At 45.4% G+C, this 21,479-nt stretch overlaps 1 protein-coding gene across 21 annotated transcripts in view; it reads left to right on the top strand.

Moving 5' to 3' along the window:
• The window catches only part of MBNL1 (muscleblind like splicing regulator 1), a 111,573-nt gene that overhangs the window by 24,525 nt on the left and 65,569 nt on the right, over positions 1-21,479 (top strand). For 16 of the 21 annotated variants that reach the window (XM_055817055.1, XM_055817058.1, XM_055817062.1 and 13 more), the window contains exon 2: positions 4,438-5,409. The exons of 3 other annotated variants lie outside the window; for them this stretch is intronic. In XM_055817055.1, coding sequence (XP_055673030.1) covers positions 5,236-5,409 — 174 coding nt within the window. In that variant the 5' untranslated portion in view covers positions 4,438-5,235. Of the gene's footprint in view, positions 1-4,215; positions 4,351-4,437; positions 5,410-13,121; positions 13,245-21,479 lie in introns of those variants that run through there. 2 more of the 21 variants (XM_055817054.1, XM_055817075.1) reach the window with 2 other exon arrangements.

Here is a 21,479-nt window from a genome sequence, read left to right as displayed (position 1 = left end):
GTGCTGCTGCCTTTACTGTGCTCTACTTTTTCCTGATATATGTGAAAGTACAAAATTGAGAGAGGGGTCTTTTTGCTTTTATGTACTGTTGTAGGGGTGTAGCAGTTCCTGCAGAGCTAGAGTACGAGACCAGTTAGGTTTGTTCGGTAGTAGTTTACTAAATAATATTTTTCTTTAACCAATCCTTCACTGTTATATGGCCAAGACATTAATTAGCTCATTGTTTCTGCTTAATTTTGTGACAGCTCTATAATTATATCCCTCAATAGTGCCATGAAGTAATTGCTGTGTCTTTTCCAAATTTCACATTGAGATATTTTATTGGTAAACTTTAAATTTGGCAGAGAGGTGTTTTGAAAGTACTGTAAGGCAGTCAGTAATTTTTGTATTTCTTTATTTAAAAGACATTGGGCAATTTCAGGCTTTGAGACTGCACTGTCAATGTAAATAGAATGCTGAGTTTGTTCCATTTCCTATCATTAGAGTCATTGTCATGAGGATGAATTCATGTTATGTAATTATCTGTTCTTGCTGAGAGTTCTCATGTCATTGACACTGGTGTTTTCGGCTTCCACTTTCTCTGAGCATGAAAACAGAATTCTTTACTGCCATGTTCTTCTTTAGTGTTGTGCTTTTTGCCTGTCCAGCTTTATATATATCTTTCTTTCTGAGAGACGTGTATGAATTGAGATAGAGAAAACAGGAACGGCCAGCAAGCCCAGTTACAGGAAGAGGAAAAACAATGGCTCTTTGGGAACAGTCCCCAGTGCAGTGAGGCACTCCTGTTCAGATAGCCTATTTTTGTCTCAAGGCCTGTAATGAGAAGAGGAGGAAAAACATATTGTCAACTGGGCTGTGCAATATTTCTTTATAGCAATAATGGGAAGTAATAAAAACAGAACATATTTATTCAGAACTTAGAAACCATAATCCCATGGTCCTTTCTGTGTTAGTTTCACTTTCTTGGGTACTTCCAGATAACCTTTCCATTGATTTGTGAAGCTGTTCCTTAATAATTTATTTTCATTGACCCAGCTCAGCAGACAACTAAGTCATCTATCTTACTCTCTTACAGAGTGATTTCTCAGTGTTCCTTCTCCCTTTTTGTCTTTTTCTGAGAACCACTTTTTAATATGCTTTCAACATTTTTAGCTTCAATTTCCTTGTATTAGCACTAATTGGTGAGCGTGAGGTTATGCTTTGGCCAAACCGATGTTGCAGCATTCCCAAGGCAAGTAGCAAATACTTCCAGATTTCAAAAGGTGAACTGCAGAAGCCACCTGTGGATTAAGAACAGCCTTTAGTACAGAATGGCCTACTAGGTGGAGTCTGGAAGCTGTCAGCCCCCAAATAATTTTCAATTAAGTTAATAATCAGCTCACTCCTTTTCATGTCCCCTGACTATGGTTCCTCCTTTTGGATTTGTTGCAGTCTTTCCCTTGTTCATCAGAGACAGCCCAAAGAGAGGCATTGTGTTTGTCTGCTGGTTTGGTTTTTGAATTTTTTTTTTTTTTTGCAGACAGTGGTATCCTTTAGCATTTGATGCTTACTAGGGACTCCTTACTGGCTTGGGATATAACAAGAGAATTTAAAAGTGAGGGCAAAATAGTTTATGCAGATAAAAAAAAAAAAACCAACACAAACCTCAATGCTAACATCTTCCTTTATTTAGTGGAGATATTGAAGATATACCTCTGGTCTGAAGTCAGTCTTTATTTTTGCTGGAAGGCTATTTTTAAAGCTGACATTTCTGCCTGTGTTTTCACAGGTAGGTAACAAGTTCTGGCAAAACAATTTTTCTTCCAGTGACTGTGCAGACAAAATATACATCTAGCACTTCTTCACATTCAGAAGATTTACCTTTGAGGCATCACGGTTCCCTGGAGTAATGCTTTTCTTTTGGTAGCTGGCAGCCTGCAGAATGAAGGGTGAAATTTTGCCTTGTTGAATGCAGTTACAGGTATGTCACTGACCTCGACAGGAGTAAGATTTTGCTCGGTGGAAGTGGCTAGTCCAGCTCCAAATAGAAAACTTACTACAAAGCTAGGAATAAAACATAGTTTTATGAGTTTTACTAGGAATATTACTTCTTTCACTACATGAGAGCACAAAAGATAGTTTTCATCTGTTTTTGTTTTGTGTGTTGCCTTTGTGCTGTCTTTCTTTGCTTGTTACGGCTGATGACTACTGTAATGAGAGTGAAATTAAGTATCTTGTTTTGAAAATTTGGCCTTTAACTTGCTTTGACTTTAGCATGTAAAACACATCAATTGCTGCTCTAACTCTTCTTGGTGTTTGGAAAAATCAGTGCTTGGTATGGATTGTATACCAAACTTATAAACGGGAGAAAATCTTTGCTTAGAGCTGTTTCACAGCTTTGTTGTAGAGCTCTTCCTGCCTTCATCAGTATCACCTTCTCCTGAGGGATTCACAGGGAATAAATGTTTGTAAAATATAACACTCAAAAGTCATCATTTTGTGCTCTACAAGAGTAAGGGTGGGAGGAAGCAGATCTATTACGGTGGAGAACAAGGTCAAGTTGTGGAACTCCTTGTTGGGAGGCTGGCAGTGTGTTTTATGCTTCTGACAGCTCTCTGATGGGAATGGCAGTCCTGCTCAGTCCAGCACGAGGCGGCTGGGGATGCCGGGATGCCCAGGTGAGCCCGCTGCTGTGCGGCCGTGGGTAGGCAGCTTCATGAGGTCCTGGCATGTTGCTCTGCATTTTCAAATCTCATGGTGCTAACCTGCCATGGCTGGGTAGTGTGGCTCAGGTGGGAGAACCAAACTTGTTTCCCTGCGCACTTGTTATGGAATGAGTTTTCAAGACCTGAGTCTCGGCTGTATCCCCAAGTGCTGATCAGTAGTGACTGCTGGCACAGGATGACCGACACTCTTGAGTTTTAGGTAGTCGAAGCAAATGAGTATCTGTGTTTACCAAGAAGACACCTAGCGGTTAACTTGTGCTTGCAAGTAATTATGCACAGTGGTTTGTCTCTTGCTAGCAGGGATTAAAAATGTGGGCACGATTACAAGTGTCCTGGCAAGGAAACCAGAGTGCTGTGTTATAATCTTATTAGCTGTATTAGGTGTGTCTTACTTCTCCTGTAGTTTGTTGTTTTAATCACTTAGGCCCTGGGAAAAGACTGTTCATAGATTTTCCTCATCTTGTTGGTTTGCATCCATGCCAACCAGCTTCCAGGCTTCCCAAAGATCTGTTCCTGATTCCAGTGTCAGCGATGCTGCTTTGGGGGTTGTGGTGGTGGTGGGAAACAGGAAGATGACAGAGCAGTATCTTTAGAAAGACAGGGAAGGGTGGGATGCTGTTGGGGGTTGCAGTGCTGACAGGAGAATTCCCATTGTTGGCGTTGCCCACGGGCTGTGCTGTGCAGGCCCTGGGCAGTACTGCAGGGGCCTACCAGCTCTACTCCAGGCTGCTCTTTCGAGATCTTCAGGCTGGGACAAGAGTTGTAATTTATTATAGAGTTACCAGAGCTGGGCATCTCGTCTCAATGAAGTGCCCATTCCACCATTGGCATCTGAGGGGATGGGTTTACGCTCTCGTTTCTCGATGTTAAATGCCTGGGTGTTTTTTTAAGTGAACGATGTTTATCACGAGAAGTGTAGTGCACCTGCAAGATATTAGTGGAAGGAAGCTGAGCGCTGAGTAGCGGCGCGTTATTTCCTGGGGCCTGGGAGGGCAGCGGTCCGGCCCGTTGGCGGTGGCCCCGGGACGCCCTGCGTTGGCCGCTTGGGCTGCGCGGGAGCGCGGCTTGGGGCCGGCGGGTCGCTCAGCGGGCACGCCGCCTGCCGGCTCTTCTGGGCGGGTCCCGGGCACGGCCACAGCGTGGTGGCGGGCTCCCTGCGCGGGGGGCCCGGACCCTGAGGCGGGGGAGCCGTACCTGCGGGAGGGGGGGCGGCCCCCTGAAGCGGCCCGTACCTGCGGGGTGGGGGGGGAGTTCCCGGCTCCCTGCGGCGGGGGGGCCGTACCGGCGGGGCCGGCGGGCGGGCCGGGGCCCGGCGGGGCGGGGCGGGCCGGCGGACGGTACCATTCCCCGCGCGTGGGCGCTCCGGCGGCGGCGGTGCGATGGTCCGTCCCCCTCGCTGCATGTCGGGTAGGGCCCGGGCCCACACGCTCGTCCTCCGGCGGCCGGGCGAGCCCCGTCGGGCGGGCGCTGCTCGGGGGCAGCGCAGCCAGCGTCTGACAGGCGCGACCTTTCATAAGAGGGCCCCCGCCATTGGCTTGCTGCCCGGAATATCGCTGCAACGCTATCTGCGATTGGCTCGCTCCTGATCATGCCTGGCTCCGCGCGGGGACGCGGCCCCTCTCCTCACGGCCCGGCGGCGGCTGGCGTGAGTGTCCTGCGCGGGGCGGCGGCGGCTCCGCGGGACCCCCGGGATGCCGCCCGCTGAATTGTAACGTGTCTCTTCTCTCTGCAGGTTGGTACTAAGAAGTGCCTTTCCTGACGTCTCTGCTGCTTGGGACCGCTTCTAGAGCAGCCGCTGCTTTTTGCCTTGCTTGCTGCCAGCTAGACTGCGACGACAGCGCATCCGCCAGGCACCCCCCTGCCGCCCGCGCCGAGGGGCCGGCGCGCTCGGGCCCTGCCCTAGCCTGCTTTACTGTAAAAATAAAAGTTTGCTGCGAAGGTCAGATATCTTCTGCCCGAAAACCAAGGAGAGGAGGAAAAAAACCAACCCACAAACAAAAAACAAACAAAAAAACCCAACCCCAAACCACCCTATCTTGATCGTTGCTCTAAACTGCTGCATCTGTCTATGCCAAACTAATCGATACCGATTGCACCACAAAACCCCCCGCTGCAAATTCAGCTGCGTGGAGATCACCTTCCAGACAACTTTACCTGAAAGTAGCTTGGAAATCCTGTGTTGGAGGGTCTGCCATATTTCCAAGCTTGCACCGTGGGCTCCGGCCAGCACTCGGGATGGGTAACTGAGCGCACCAGCCTAGCCCCGGGCTGCACATTTTAACGTTCAACTTGCCGGTAACCCTGGCGTTTCTCTAAGTGCAAGACCTCTGACAGTGTCACGCTGTGAACTCGTGGTGGCACAGCTTTTCCTTGAGAAAAGCCACCCAATTTTACACGTACTTTTAAAATAGGGAGTGGGGGGGAAGAAAAAAAATTCTGGAGGTGGCGCTTTCATCATTTCCAGTTTTATCAGTTCAGCTACTCGTTTGTCCATTTTATTGGAAATTTTAACTACCTGTAAAATCTAAAGATGGCTGTTAGTGTCACGCCGATTCGGGACACAAAATGGCTAACGCTGGAAGTGTGTAGGGAGTTCCAAAGGGGGACTTGCTCACGACCAGACACGGAATGTAAATTTGCACATCCATCGAAAAGCTGCCAAGTTGAAAACGGACGCGTAATCGCCTGCTTTGATTCATTGAAAGTGAGTAAATATTATATTATTTTCAAGGATATATGGTTAATGAAAGACACAGTTGTAGCCAGAAAAACGCTGCAGCCCAAATGGAGCAATTGCTGTCTGCCAGCAGTGGGATGTTTTGCTGCTCTTATTTTATTGATGCTCGTTGATTTGTTTTGCTGTTTTCCTCGGGGGAGGGGGAAGGATAGGGGAAATGAAGGGAAAATACGCTTGGCAAGGCTCAAATCCCCCAGTATGGTTACAGTGACTGGCTCTTTGCCTCCGAATTATCCTCTGCCTGTAGCTGGAATAAAGGGCACTTCACGTAGAAACAGCAAAGTCACTGTAAGGATTCTTAGTTTTTAATAGCACAAACCACGTAAGCAATATGAGGATTTGTTTCCATCTCTTAACTACCAGCAGGTTGTTGGTGTCTCTGGACAGCTGATGGTGAATCTTAGAAGAGTGTTTTCCTCCCTAGGTTATTTAGGTATCTGTGAGCACCCTGCTTGTATTTCTATGTTTGGGACTGCTGTGGTTATCCTGCCTTTTTCACAAATGCACTTGCTTAAGGGAAGGACAACACTTAGCAGAAAGCAAGGTGCAGAGCTCTAGCGTGCTGGAGCAGGGAGGGTGCAGCCTCATTGTGATTTTTAGGAGGGATGCCTGAGTTAGGCGCTATAAATGTATTGCTGCTATTCTGCTGTAGCATAGTTTCAGTAGTTAGACATGTAGATCCCGGTGCCCTCCCTTAATTTCTTATGAATTAAATAATCTTAACATTTAAAATACTTATGCCACAAACAGTGTGGAATTAATTCAGTAGAGTCATAAAAAAAATAATCAAAAGTTGGAAAATGGAACTGTGTCTGTCAGGTTTTTTTCTGCAGTATAATTTTTTCTTCCTGGGACCAAATCCCAGGAAGTGGAGCAGAGACCGACTTGGCTTGTGGCAGAGACATGCTTTGGGGAGGGAGTTGTAGCTGTAACCAGCTACTGCAGGTTGCTTGTGTGGCCAGGTCCCGATCGCAGCGGGAGCTGGGCAGGAAGTGGGTTTGTAGCAGTTTTATATAAATCCTGCAGTTTAAAATTCCGGAGTTTAAAAATGTATCTCGTCTCAGATCGGGGTAAAGAGTGAACCTTTAAAATGCTCTCTGGCCCGAAATACCTGTCCCCATCACCCCCAGCCATGTTTTAACTCACTGATTATGGAATGGTTTTGTTTCTGTGTTGTTCAGATTTAGTTTACAGTCATTATAATATATGCAGGGGGCAGGGGGAGAAAAAATTAATTTTAAAATGTGGAAATGAAATGTTACTATGCATTTACAATAGTGTTGGAGTTCAGGGCAGTGCCAGAGGCCACGGTGCTGATGGGCAGTCCTGGCCCCGAGGTATCACCCTCACCGGAGAGCGGCCCAGTGCCTCTGCCTGCCCTCGCCACCGTGGCCACCAGCCCTGGGTGGCAGCAAGCCCACCTGGTGCTTTCTTCATGTGGCATGGCATGAGCTAGCCACCACTGCAAGGACACTGTGCCTGCCATGTGCCGTCGTTGGAGGCTGTGTGGCCAGGTGCAGCGGGGATGGCTGTGCTGCAGTGTTGCTCCCATCCCAGCCTTGGAGGTCTAAATTTGCCTCTGTGTGAGAGGCTGTGAGGGTGAAGGTTCTTTTGCTGGTAAAACACTACCCGCAATGTCCCGTGGTTTAATTTCCCTATGATCTGTCATGGTCGCAGTGGCCTTGCCCCACTAGGCTGGCGCTTTTCAGAGCAAGGATGAGACCAAAAAGGTTGAAACAAAGCACTGGAATTAACTGGACATGAATCTCCTTCACTGTGGGAGGCATCACCTGAGTTTGCTGTATGTCATCACCCTCTGCTCAGATTCCTGGCGTCCATGGTCATTGGAAGTGCTTTCAAATCTCTGTGCCGGATGAGGAGGCCTGCGGCACTGGAGCCGGAGCAGCAGCCTGGCTTGTGTCTGGATGAGAGGAGGACCAGGGGCTGGCCAGGCTTCCCCAGCCCCGGCGGTGCAACTGGCTTCTCTGTTGCCCTCAACAGGGCTCTTCCGCTTCCTTTTTTGTTGAAGGAGATAATTATCACCTCTGTAAAGAGCTGCAAGGTCCGCGGATAGTAACTTGGTAACAACACAGCATTATTACATTGCTTTAGAAATACTCCATGGAAAAGAGACTCTTCTGCCCATGTGAAGCCAGTGCAGCAGCAGAGCTGTAAGCTAGGAAATAATCTGCTATTTAAAAATACAGTGCTTACCAGATATGTTTACTTGTGTTCATGCTGGAAGGTTTACTTGTAGCTGAGGTGCTGTGTGCTGGCTCCCAGGGGATCCAGTGGGTTCCCTTGCTGTAGGCTGGGGAACAGGGCTGGGGAACGCTGCTGCTGCTGCTGCTGCTGGAGCCGGGAGACCTGCTCGCTGAGTGGGCCTGCACATGTGTTTGTCAGCTGGCTCCTGAGCTTTTTTTTTTTTTATTTATTTTTTTAAATTATTATTATTATTAAAGTAGCTTCTATAATGTATGAGTACTTCTGGTAAACAGAAAATGGAATGCATCCCTTCACTGAATTCCCCGTCCAGTCCACATAGTGGAAAAGCAGTTGCTCAGGTTTTTGTTTTGTTTCAGATCTTTGGCAATCTCTGTGTGTGAAGCTAAACAAGCTCTAGTTACTTGATTAAGTTTTCTGCAATATCAGAAACCGTAGATGTTATGCAGAAACAGTTTAGGGAGATGTTGTACCAGATTTGTCTGGACCCTGTAATGTCAGCTGATAGTTTACCAAAGAAAAAGAAAATGTCTTTGTTTAGGATATTCAAAAGTAATTTTTAATATTTCAGTAATTCGGTGTGGATATAATGTCCTTACTCTATACTAAAATAGTACTACACCTACACGTTTACCTCATTATTAAGGTACTTGGTTTCTTATAACTCTGTGTAACATTAGTGTTTACCAAACAGCTGCTATTGCATTGTCTCTTGGACATAAGACTGATATTTAGTCACTGAATTTTTCTTTACAAACTGTGAATGCATCTTTCGCTTATAGCATTCCCAAGGATTCCTGTGTTTTGGAAAAATGCTTTATATTAGCTGACATCAGACAGGTGTGTGGTAGTGCTGCAGAGAGCTGCGGCCCCCGGTAGGAATACTTGCTCATGAGCTGGAGATGGCCGGTGTGTTCTGCTATATTTAGAGCATAAACAGGCAAAGCAAACACTTTCTGAGGGGACCCCGTGAAATGGCAGTACCCTTCAGCTCTGCCGAGCCAGACTTTGGCCTCCGTCCCAGGTGTCCCTCCGCGGGTGTTGTGCAGGGACAGCATGCAGCCAGCCTCAAGCAGACACAGCTCCCCTGATCTGCTCATAGGAGGTAAAAATAGATTTCAGAAGTGCATTTTTCAGCTTTGGTAAAGTATTTCCACCCTGCCCCCTGTGAAATGAAAGCAAAACCAATGTGTGTAGGTCTGAAGCAAAAAAAGAGGGGCATTTACAGCCAAGGATCTCTGCTCCATGTTGTGTTGCTGCCTGTGGGTGCCATTGCTGGCGTTCGCAAGGGCTGCTATGGAGCTGTGGCACTGCAGCGTTCATCCCTGGACACGTGTCATTTGTTGGGAAACATGTCCTGTGTGTGCACCTTACGGGTTCTTTCTTCATCCTGAATTGGTAACAAGCAGCAGTTGTTATGTGTTAATTAGGAGCGTGGGGGAGAAGGAGGAAGACATGTACATTTCTGTGACAGTGGCAAGGTAGTGCAAGAAGGAGGTCAGGGCCATGTCAATCAGCAAGATTTTATCATTTTGCTGTTGAATACCCTGCTTCATAATTAGTTCGAACTGGAATCTGCAGGACTGTCCTGAGGGTAGCGCGTTAATCAAGATAAATGCATCTGGGATAATCTAGCCCTTAGATATTAGTAGGATAATTTTAAAACAAGAATGATTATGTAGTGTATTCAAATTGTGCGCTTGAGTGGCTGAGTCAGCTCCAGTTCTGGCTCTGCGTTGTTTAAATGCCGTAGGATTTTTTTCCTAAATTTGGATGCCTAAAAGCCTGTTAAACTGTCTACAGCAAAAATAAGCTCTTGAGTTCCTAAATCAGGATGCAACAGAAATTAGACTTTTAGCATTTTTCTTTTTTCTTTTTTTTTTTCCCCCTTGGATAAATATGCTGAAGTAGAATTCATTTTTGAAATTACATTAGCTTCATCAGATGTTCCGATAGATGAGTCATCTGATGTTTCCTGAAAACTGAGATAACAATGTCTTAACAATGGGGAGATGGATGTCAAATGCAAATCTTGTGGGAGGCTGCGGATGCGCCGAGGACACCCCATCAGCCTGGCTGTAGTTTGTGCGTGCCACGTCCTTTGGCTGCCACATCATCTTTCCTAGTTTTTTGAAAGTATAAAGACAGTGACGAAGAAAGCAAGGAGGGGGTTACGAGGACTCAAGACTGTTTTTCCTGTGGTGCTGCCCAGTTGTGGTCAGCACTGCTGTTAGCTGGTACTTCTCCACTGCAGGCAGTGGGCTTTGTGCAGGATGGAAGCTGTTGTGATCCATAACGTGCCAGTTCTAACTGATCAGAACTTCATATGATTTCAGCAGCCTTGGTAAACACGGCAGGATTTGGTCTGAATCAGTTTATCCTCTTGGAGCTAACATCCACTATGGGCACTGAAAGTTTCAAATAAATTTTCGCTCTCTTCAGTTATGCTTCTGCTAAGGCAGCTACTTCATGCTCGACTGGATGTCCCAGTGAAGTGTAAAAGCTTTTTCCTGCTCTTCCTTCAGCATCTGAAAAGTCTTGGAACACTCATGTTTCTCTGCTTTTTTGAAATTCTAAGAAAAAGGCAGAGACTACTAGTTCAGGTCTTTACACTGATGACATCTGAGCTTGAAGCTCTGGTGCCTTGTGTATAAAATCCACCAGTATGTAGTATGTTAGTATTTTACCTACTTTTGAAGAAGTATTTTAAAAATGAAACTCATGAACTCTGTAAAAGTGACATGACATTTTTTACCAAGAAACCTTAAAAAAATATAAATGCATTATTATTATTATTATTGGTGAACTTGGCGAGCAGCTTATTTCTGCCACCTCAGAGATGTAACTGTTAATTGTTCATATCTTTCTGCTTCATCACTGCTTCAAAAAATAATGATTTTTTTTTTGACTTGTCATTCCCGTTTGTGTTATACTTACCTAAGGGTGCAGAATAAGGATGTTATTTATTTTAATACCACAAAAAGAAAAACACAGGAAGTGTATTTCATTAATAATGTGAGAATGGCAGATCATTGGCTCTATCTCTCCTTTAATGAAGGCAGGAGAGAAAAATACAGAAACGTAGTTACAGAGCAGGTGACTGTTCAGTAATGCTAACTTTGTGGTCTGTGGCATCGCATGAGTGCCTGGCAGTAACGGCATTCAGGGTGCAGAGGTGAGATTCAGCTCAGGGGCTGGGAGGCAGATGGACACATGTCTGATTCCAAGGAAACTTGTAAAGCAGTAACCCTTGGAAAAAAATGAAGATATAAGTAGAGTTCAAATTCCTGAGACGTGATTTGCCATTTTTCTCCTCTTCAGCCTGTGCGTTTGCCAGTAGGCTGAGCTCCAGAAGAAGAAGAAGCAAAAGGAAAGGGGCAAATACATTGGGAAAATGGTGCAATTGTTAGGCCGAATGGCAAATAGTCCATTAAAAAAACAATCAAACCCATGCATGTTCCTCTGTGGGAACATAAATGGCATTTTGAAATCTTACTAGATATTCAGACAGAAGAGTTATGGCTCACTGTGGTGTTCGGAGTCCATATTATAGATTCATCTCTACATCTGCAGGAAGAAATTAAAAAAAATGTAAAAAATTGCATTGCAGCATTTGTACTGTCATTTTTCTAGAGGCTGTACATAATAGAAACCAGCGTGGGTTTACAGTTAGGAACTCTGCTGTTAGGAACTCTGCTGGGTGCAGTCAAAATCAGTAAAATTCTGAACTAATTTGTGGGGAAAATATGAAGAGGTATAAAATAAGAAAACCTTGTGTCAAGAATATTCAGTCATTTGTTCCAAGTCTTCAAATGAGTGGTCAGAAGCAGCCTCTGAGGCCTCTTTCCTTCCTGGGGTGACCCCGAGTCTCTGTTTTTCTAAATACAGATGCCTTGTTGCCAGGGTTCACTCTGAAATTTTTTGGAAGCAACAATTACATTCAAGACTGAATGATCACATCTGGGTTTTGACTTTGGAGAAGCATTAATGTTTCTTCGTTGGGACTGTATAGCCTTGTTAGCCCAACTGGATGCCATTTAGGAAATACAGCCCTGGGAGCTGCTTAGAAGTCTGTGCTTCATGTCAGGAATAGCGAAGCTCCATGTCGGAGCTTCTAGCATCTGAGCATGAGACATCTTCTCTAGGAGACCGGCCAAAGCCAAGGCAAGCCTGCAGCTCTGCACCAATTCGGTCAGATTCAGAGTGCCCTGTTACAAGAAAAAAACAGTATTGTTTTGGGGTGGGTTAGTAAATGGCACCTTCTTAATCCTCACTCTGTTTTCTTGTGCTTCCTTCCATGCAGTGTTGTTTTTCCCTATGGATCGGTGGTAGGTGTGTGGGGCTGGGATCAGTGGAGAGCCGAGCACGTGCTCACCCCGTTCTGCCGCAGCGGTTCTCACCCTGGGAACCAGCTCCTGGCACTGGCCCGGCACTGGCCTGCTGCTGCTGGGGGTCTGCACTTGGGGTGGGGGGTGGGGGGCAGCAGTGCCCCGTGCTCAAGCACAGGCTTGGGGTAGGGAGGGCTTTGATGAAGAGCAATTAAAAAGTATTCCTATGTATTGTATGTCTTTGCTCTACTCTGTGTTGCTTTCGAAGGGAACAAAAGGGAGAAAGCAGAGTCTGGTGCTGGCTGAAGCATCTTCATAGGGCGGGGGTGTGTGTGTGGGGAGCACTGCCTGTGGCATCAGGTCAGCTCTCCCGCTTTGAGGACCAGGATCTCAGACTGTGCAATTTCAGGGAAACTAATTGCTTGATTTTGTCCACTGATTGCCTTGCTGTGTGTTTCCTCCCAGCGGGCTTGTGTTACATGGCTTGGGGGAAATAAGAAGGTGATCTTTTCAGTCTTTAAAGGATATGAAGCCATCTCACTGAGTCTCCGTCTTGCTGGAGTGCTAATTGGCGTGCTTGCTGGCAGCCTTGATCACAAGGGACTGGACTTCTACAGGTGAATCTGCCAGCAGGCGGCACAGTGGCAGCTGATCCCTGCTCGCCTGACTCTGTGAGCCTCACGCTGTGGCTCAGGGATCCAGGCTTTTCTTCATTCAGGGCTGCATCAACAGCACTTAGATTAGTCCCTGTATAAAATAACTAAAGAGATGCTTTTATTCTGATCCCGAGTTCTCTTTCCTGAATTTGCATAGTGCCACTAGAAGGATTACTGGATTGAAATAAGATTTGAGTAAACACTGAATTGTCAGGTACTGAAACACAGGATTATGCAAATAGTAAAACCTTTTTGGAGTTCATATTTGAGTTTATTGAAATACTTAGGACATCCCCTTTGTTAGGGAATGTTAATTATTTAACTGACACAGAACACCTGTTTATGTAGTTGGAAGCAACTTCAGCGTTTTGATCAAACGGAGAAAAATACTAAGATCTGATGAAGTGGATTTTTAAAGAAGAATAATAAATCCAGCTACTTCATTTGCAGGTTGTAGTGATGTTGGAGTGCTTCACACCAGCAATGGCAAGCTGAGCTCCTACTGCATTAGTAGCAGCAATGCAGGAGACCTTCGAAGGAGCTCTGCTTCATGTGAATCACCAGAAACTGTGCTGGGAACATAGTGCATACCCAGGTAATGCCAGTTTGAGCTGCAGAAGCTCTGCCACATCCCCGGTGGGAGCTGACCCTGGGACCCCCCCGCAAGGGTAGGGGGCTGGCAGGGTCACAGCAGAATGGTCTGGTGTGTGCCTCCTGCCAAGCCAGGTCTGTTACCTGTCCGCAGTTGGGCAGTGGCGTTCCCTGAGGGCAGTGGTAGAGCAGCAGTGATGAGTGCCTTCACGGGCATTGCCCCCCAGGGTGTCCGCGTGTCTGACCTGCAGCTGAGGTCTGCTCCATTACAGAGAAACAGAGCTGCGTTGTGTGGGCACTGCCTGGAGAAGCAGCATCCCTGCTTCAAGCTGAGTAGAGGCATTCCTGGATATAGCAGAGACATTGGTGTCATAAACAGGGTCTGTTTCCTCGGACTGCATTTTTTTATATCCCAGTCACTGCATAGACTTCCTGATTGATAAAAGTGCTGAACTCAGCAGCCTTTTGTACACCTTGACTGCCAGCTCTCAACCCTGGAGATCCTGAAAAGTTATCTTGCTTTTCAGAAATGGGATACTGGGAGCACAGGTGCTGTTCCAGTGGGAAAATGCTGATGCTTCAGAAGTTTGCTCAAAGGCTGCTTAAGAGTGGTGGTGCTTTAGCAGGAGGGTTTCAAGGGGCTGGATGGGATAGCGGGTTTGGATTGAGCTTCCTTCTCGAGAGCACTTCAAGTCCTGTCAAGTTCCTGGAAAGACTCTCTTCAGCTCCAGATTCCTCTGGACCATTTCTAACTTGGCGAAATAGTACAGAGAGTTAGCAAAAAAAGATGAAAATACTATTTGAAGAAAGGAGCATTTTTTAAGGAACCAAAGCTATTTACTTTTTCTCGGCAGGATTTAACTGAATTTGAATGGGACAGTTTCCAGGCTTAAATATAAACATAAGTAGTTGTGAGATTGAGATTTAAATTTGAAAAAGAGGAATGGCGGAGTTTGGAAATTGTCCTTCATGTATGTGCACACTGTCCATCCTGCCGTGCCAGCTGCATGGGAAGGCACATGTCCTTATGTGCCCAAGGGGCCAGGAAGCAGCTGGTGTAGAGAGGGGGCTGTGAGGAGGTGGGTGGTCCTCAGGCCACCTCTCTTGGGGAAATGCCTGTGGGACCCATAGGAGCAAGTGCTCTGTTGAACCTGAGAACATGGCAGTTCATGGCTGGGGCAGATCATGGGCAAGAGTCAGCTCTGGTACAAGGGTGTCCACAGTGTACCTGGGGAGCAAGATTGTTCATTTGTGGACACGCTGAAAAAAAACCCACAATCCAGGAGTAGCCAGGCAGACCCAGGGTAGCTGCAGATATAGTAGGTAACCACGACTTTGCAGGAGTAAAGGTGATTGTTTTATGCTCTTCTTAAGTCTTTCATTCTCCTGATCATGGGTTGAGTTGCTATCAGAGGGAAGCACCCACCTGTGGAGCTTCAGGAACATCAGAAACCCTATGGCATTTTAGCCCCTAGCAATGTTAATGTTGCTTCAATTCCCAGCTTTTCCAGTGTTGTTTTCCCTTTCCCTGTCCTTTCTCTAGATGTGCGTCCTTTTAACAGCATCCTCAGTCTTGAAAGCATAAATACAAGCTGATCATAAACATTACAGGATTAAGATTGCAGGAAGACACAAGAGTGAATTAATTGCTTTACACGTGCTGGAGAGAAATCTAAGGAATAACCATGTGTAACAGTGTGCAAGTGAGCAAGCAGAGTTCCATGATGTATTTGTAACAGCGGTTACACTCTGGGAACACAGAGTGATAATCCATTGCAGAAGTGTATTTCTTTATCCTGACACAGGGATTCAGTTGAAAATCCTGTGCAATTTTGGTGCTAGTTTTTCTATACAGGGCAAGGAAGAGGTTGCACTTTTATTTGAGCTAGAGCTCTTTCCACCCTTGACTGGCCCATGGAGAGGTTTTCACTTCACAAGAGCCTGGCAGATTTTTAGCTGCATGTGGTAGCTAGCATAGCAGTGTCAAGAACAGTGCACGTTTTTTCTTTGTTTGTTAATACAGGAACAAGAGAATGCACATTTAACTGAAGCCTTTTGAAAACAACAGACAGAATGAAATGTTTTCTGGGACCTTGGCAATCGCTATACACTGACATTGATGAAGCAAATACCTGGACAAAAAAAAAAAAAAATTACTTGGTCCTGCTGTTAAGAGCAGAATTCAGCCATTGGTGTGCAGCAGCTTGGAGCGCGTTGTACAGCTGGAGACGGCGAGCTGAAGCTGGACAGGCTGCTGGCTCTTTTATCAATTCCCATTTTCTACAGTGGAATTGGGATTTAGAGCCAGCTTTTGATGGTAAATTGTGCCTGTAATCCAGCTTTCTGGTGGTAGGGCGTGCTGAAAAGATGATTCACATTAACATAACCTTGCTTGTCCAGTACCGTGGTAAAATCTTCCCTGCAGTGAGCTGAGCTAAGCAACAGCTCGGATTTATGCAGTGACTAACTGAATGAAAATGCAGGCAAGTTAGGAAAAACCCAGATTGGGCAAACTGAATGACTAAAGATTTCACACTCAAACTAGATGTTCCTCCGCAGAAACAGAAGAGTCAGTTCTTTGTATCTGTTAGGTTAATATTTATTCCTTTTCTTTATTGAACACTAGGGCTGCATCTCGTGTTTTATGGAGCAGAATAATACCTCCCTTGCACAAGACATGTAGGTAATAGATGGATGGATACACATGGATATATGTGGTAGCTTTATTTCAAAGTAGAGTACATTAAAATGGGAAGGTTTTTTTGATAGTGGAGCACAAGGAATTGTTTCATAGAAAAAAAAGTAATTTGTGATTTAAATATTTCCAGTTGATGCTAGGGAGGCTTGCAATGGGCAGGTTCTCACCTGGCCCAGAGTTTGTTGCACAGAAGTGAATGTGTGTAGAACTGCAAACTGGCAAAATATACTGCAGCAAAAGAGTAAAGGCACACTAACCAGAACTAGATGTTTTAATGTTTTTCTGAGGCTAGACTGAACAGGAGGAAAAAAGGGATTTTTAGAACAGTAGTACCATGCAGCTTCAGTTAAAACTGGCTTTTCTGGAAATTATTATGGACTCTTGAGAGAACGAGAGTATCCAGCCTGTAAAGTCAACTCAGCTTTTCGTTACTTTGAAAGTGAAGCTGTCTGCGCTTCCCAATGGTACTAGCAAAAGTAGTATCAGTATAGGATTGGACAGTAGTTTTAAATATTGCTGCAAGAAGTGTTTAGAAGTATTTTTACTTCTAACAGCTACATACTTGTAACAGCATATTTGCAAGTTATATCTTAATGTGCAAGCAGAGCAGTGAATGCACGGATGTCATTTCTACACTCTCACCTGTGAAAGTGTGGAATATATGGAGCAAGATTTGTGCTCAGGGGAGATAAATTTGCAAGGAAGCTTACTGATCTCTTTAGGAAGAATAAACCTGAAGGCATCTTAAAAATGTGATAATGTTGGTGAGAAATTAACTTTTCTGCATGCAACTGTTAAATAAGCCTCATGGCAACAAATCAACTACAGTATGTGTTAAGTATAAGGAAGTTGACGCGCTAAGCAAAGACCATTTTCAAAACATAGAAGGAGGTATTTATTACTCAAGGACTGAAACAAAGTGGGAGCAGGAGAGCAGGGCAGAAGCGCAGCTGGTGCCACGCGGCAGCCTGGGCAGTGGGATCTGTCAGCTGGCGCAGGGTGAGATAAGCCCCCTGTATTATGGCCTCTGGACTTGGACTTGGCCCCTGGTGTGGCTGCCAGCTCGACCCGTGCTTCCAGAGACAGCCAGCAATTGCCTTGCTCTCAGGAGCAGTTGTGGCAGACTCAGTCAGCCCAGGTAAATGGATTTGAGAAGTGTTAAATGGCAACCCAGTAAGATGCAGTGCGCCAAACTGGCCATTTGCTATCACAGTGAGAGGACCTATCTGAAGCATCGTGAGTAAAACTGAAGGGAGCGAAGTAGAAACACGTGTAATCATATATTTAGTTGTTTATTTTAAATCACCAGTTTTCCCTAGTGACTTGAAAGAGAGAAGAATGGGTGGTATCACATAAACTGGAAAATAAGACAAGCCGTACAAATAGTCTGCATAATTTTTCAGAAATCTAGATAGGTACATGAGGGAGAAGGGCAGTGTTTATAGATAAAAGGAAATGTAAATGCCTGCACAGTGTGATGCGGCTGATTTTTGTTTGTGATACAGCTACTTGTATCATTAAAATAAATGAATTGGCAAAGGTAAGAATGCCATTGTGAGAAGGTAGAAATACCAGCTTCTTGGCAACTGTATTGGGTTTAGTAGATCATGGATTGCTGTGTTTAAAGCTTTCTGGGAACATTACTTGCCTAAAACCTGGAAATTGACTGAAATAAGCTTAAATTGTACAGAGTCAAAGTCTGGTTTATATACCCTGCCTTCTTCAGAGGCCTCGCAGCGATTCCTGTTACCTTGCAATCATTTAGCTGCCCTCAGTCATGTTTCTGGGAAGCAGGGCCTTGCAGCCTGCAGGCAGTGTTCAGCCTGTTGGAGATGCTAGTCACAGCTGTGGCTGGAGAGGGATCCCTCAGTTACTTGTCAGAGCTGACAACTAACTGCCTTTGCCTGCAGTTGATACCAGTAAGAGGCATTAATCACAGTAGCTGAAAATGATTAAGATTTTTTTTTTTTTTATGTGCCTGGTTATGTTGAATAGAGCTGAGTGTTCCAAAGTGCAAGTTGTATGCAGTGTTGCTCATTTTACTTTTAAAAGTTTTGAATCATGCAGATAGTTAATTCAAATGCTGATTTTAAAAAATCCAGAAAAAAAACTGACTGGGAAATTATTTCTCATTTGATTTTAAAAACTCCTTGAGGTAAAATAAAATTAGTCATTGCAGGTATAAATTGATACAGGTTCTTTACATTGAAGTAAATGATTCTTCCTAAGGAGAGGTGCCAGTTGTACTGGTCAAGGTTCAGAATACCAGAATTTCTCTCTGCTTTTTTATATCACATCTACGTGAACTATAGATGCCTTTATTTTATACTTAGGGGGGGAAAAAAAAGGATAAATAGAAAGAAACTTTATTATAAATTCAAATATCTTGTACCAAAATGATCTGGAACAGATACATGAAGTGATTAATCATAATTAACATTTATTTAACTATCATCATGTTGCTGACCCTGCTTAGGACCTGGTCAGGAGTGCGAGTGGCAGGGTGGCTCATTTCCCCTCATCACCCAGGTTCGTTAGGGCAGCGTCCGCTCAGGCTATGGGCTGTGTGTGCAGGTGGCCCAGCACCATTGTCCTGCAGGTGCTGAGTGCTGCTGCAGTGCCCCGGGGTCCGCGTTTGCTTAACTCTCTGGGGTAACTTGCCCATAAGTGTTTTTCAAGTACATGAAGACTGGCAGGATGGGACCCGTGAATGTAGATGAACAGAATGAGTTAGTTTCTTTGAAAATATGTACAACTGTGTATAGAAGGATAGATACCGTTTTAGTTGCTGCATGCAGGATTATAAATGCAGCTACTGCACTTATTCCTTTTTTTTTAAATCAGTCTTTTGTTAATTTCATTCTACTTAGTGTACAAGAAATTTAAACACATTTCTTAGGTCTATTTTTATTTGCTTTGGTGCATTAAAGATGTATTTTTGCAGGAAATTCTGTAAGGAGGGGTTAGTTGGTTTGTTTTAATTCAAGGCTGGAAGAACAAAGGCGTTCAGGTGCTAAAATGTTTGTGTTACCATTTCCAGCTAAGGAACCAGTACATTGTTAAAGCCTTTTTGCCTTGTTTTTTACAATACATTTGGCTGAAATAGGTGAAACATAGGTGAAAGCAGATGGTGTATATGTATATTGGGTTTTGGAGGAGAGCCGGGGGATGGGAGGAGGAGCTGCTGCAGGGCTGAATGGGCCAGCCCGAAACCAGAGCAGACTGTGGGCTGGTCCCTCAACCCTTCTTTGCACGTGTATTTTCACTTCACATCTTGGAGGGAAGAAACCTGTTCAGGTGGAAAGCTGCAGCTATCCAGCGGGTGGCTGGCTCCAGCTGGTAGTGTTGGTGAGGTCTGATGTTCTCCACTTCACTGGGCAGGGTGCCAGGCAGCGCCTCGTAACGGTGGGACGGGTCCTCCTGCCCGCGAAGGCACCTTCATCTTGGTGGGGCAAGCGCGTGGAGATCGCTGCCCCGCTCCAGCCCCGCTGGGCGCAACCTGTGCGTGCGGCAGAAGCCGGGCGGCTGCGGCTATGGCTGCGGGAGGCACGGCCCTCTGCCACGCCAGCCGCCTGGCCGGCACTGCGGGTGGGCACTGTGTGGGCTGGGGGAGCATCGCCGCCGCCCCGCGTGGGGCTGGGGCTGGTGTACCCCGCACTGTGGTAAGTCATGGCACCCTTAGCTTCCTAGCTCTGCCCCTCTGGTGTGGGGGGCTGCGTGGGGGCTGGGTCTGCGCCACGGTTGAGGGCCTGAGCAGAGTGTGGACTGTGGGGCGGGGGCCAGGCTCAGCCCCCCCTTCCCCACCGAGCCCGGCCCTGGGGAAGGCGCTTGCAGCTGGGATGGCACAGGTGAGAGGGCATCTTCAAGGCACACATTCACACACGGGGGGGAGTGAAAAAGAAAGTAGTCAAAGGGGAAGAGGAGGTGACGACCACGGGTGTTCTTCAGTTGACAGAAATTAAATGTGTGAGGAGGCGATTTAATCTCTGACTAGAAAAGAAGACAAAGCAGAAGAAAGAAAGAAATTAAAAGGAGAGACAGAAGACAGAAAAAAGGGTGAGGTTAAAGGGGGTCAGGTGCTGTCATGCAACCTGAAAGATACCAAAGGAGAATGGACTGTTTTAGAAGCATGAGCAGGCAGAAGGGGAAGAGGAAGACAGAGGAAAACACCAGAGATGTCGAGAACTAAACCGTTCAGGGCAGTGCATGGGCTGGATATAGCATACAGAAAGGCTCTGAAATTCCCTGAGAAAATGCATTTGCTCTCAGTTTCTGCCAGCTCTTTGCAAGGCAGTTTTTGTAACTAGTTGCAAGCATGGTTACTGGTGTGATCTTAAATATATCTGAGAAGAAAACTAATGCTTATTGATGGATTTTTTTTATTTTTTTTTAATATGGAAGAGGGTAAACCTAATTTTGCCTTGTTGGAAACTTTTAACACTTGGCTTGAAAATGTTAAAAGGCACTGAAAATACAAAGGGAAGCAGAGGCCACCTCTTAATGTTTGGGGCCATCAGCTGAGATATTTTTAATATCTGTAACTATGTAAAATATTTTTACATGGTGCTTGTCACACCATGTAACATTTATTATTAGATGTTTCTGATGATTTTACATGTGTAAATGCTTAAGTGGTTAACTACTGAAAAAGTGGATACAGTGGAAGTTTAAAGTTACTTGTTACAAAGCTTTCAACTGTTTTACTCTGCTATATGTGCGTGTGTATATACACCACACTGTATACTGTTTGTATATATGTGCTCAGTATATACCATATATAATATGTGTCTGTATGTATATGAACATCAGAGGTTAATGACAGAAAACACCACAAAGCAAGGTTCACTGACATCGGGTGGGGAACAGGAGGTGTGAATTTCTAGAGCTGTGTTGGTTTTGGGGTTTTCCTGGGGCTGATGGCTGTGGGTGTGCAGTGTGGGGAGACCCTGTGCTAGCAGGAGCAGCTTCCAGGAGATGCTCCGTTCTTGTTGCTCCAGGGTGGCTGTGTGCGCCCTGGTGCTTCCAGTGCCGCCTGCGAGGGAGCCCGGCTTCCCACTGCAGGGGCTGAGCTGCTTCCCGGCCCTGCTTATGCACCATGGCTCTTACCATTTGTGTGAAGCCAACTGGCTTTATATCCAGGTAAACACTGCTTCACATTTCTTGAAAGGATCATGAAATTTAAGTAAGTCTGTTATCAAAATTGCTCTGAGGTTCCAGCAATGGGTTTGGATTCTGATGAAAGCGTTTGGCACCCAGGCATGGAAAGGTGGTGTTCTTCATTAATTAGCTGCAAGCAGACAGTCTTTTAGTACCTAGGAGCAGGCACGTGCTTGTGTGTGTGCATATGCATGTCAGCAATAGTTATTTGTAATACCTGTGTTGTGTTTTGGCAGAATGTAGATAACAAGAGCTATTCCAACTGTTACATGATTTACTAATCATAGTGCCTGGCTTTCTTAATCTGGCGTGCTATCTATCTATATTAGGTATAGTTTTGTAAGTCAGGATGTTTTTCAAAATGCTTCTGTACTTGCTTTCTTT

The sequence above is a fragment of the Falco peregrinus genome, chromosome 12 (genome assembly GCF_023634155.1).
Source record: "Falco peregrinus isolate bFalPer1 chromosome 12, bFalPer1.pri, whole genome shotgun sequence".
Classification (NCBI taxonomy): domain Eukaryota; kingdom Metazoa; phylum Chordata; class Aves; order Falconiformes; family Falconidae; genus Falco; species Falco peregrinus.
The sequence above is the reverse complement of the archived record's forward strand: the minus strand, read 5'-3'. Positions and strand labels throughout refer to the sequence as shown.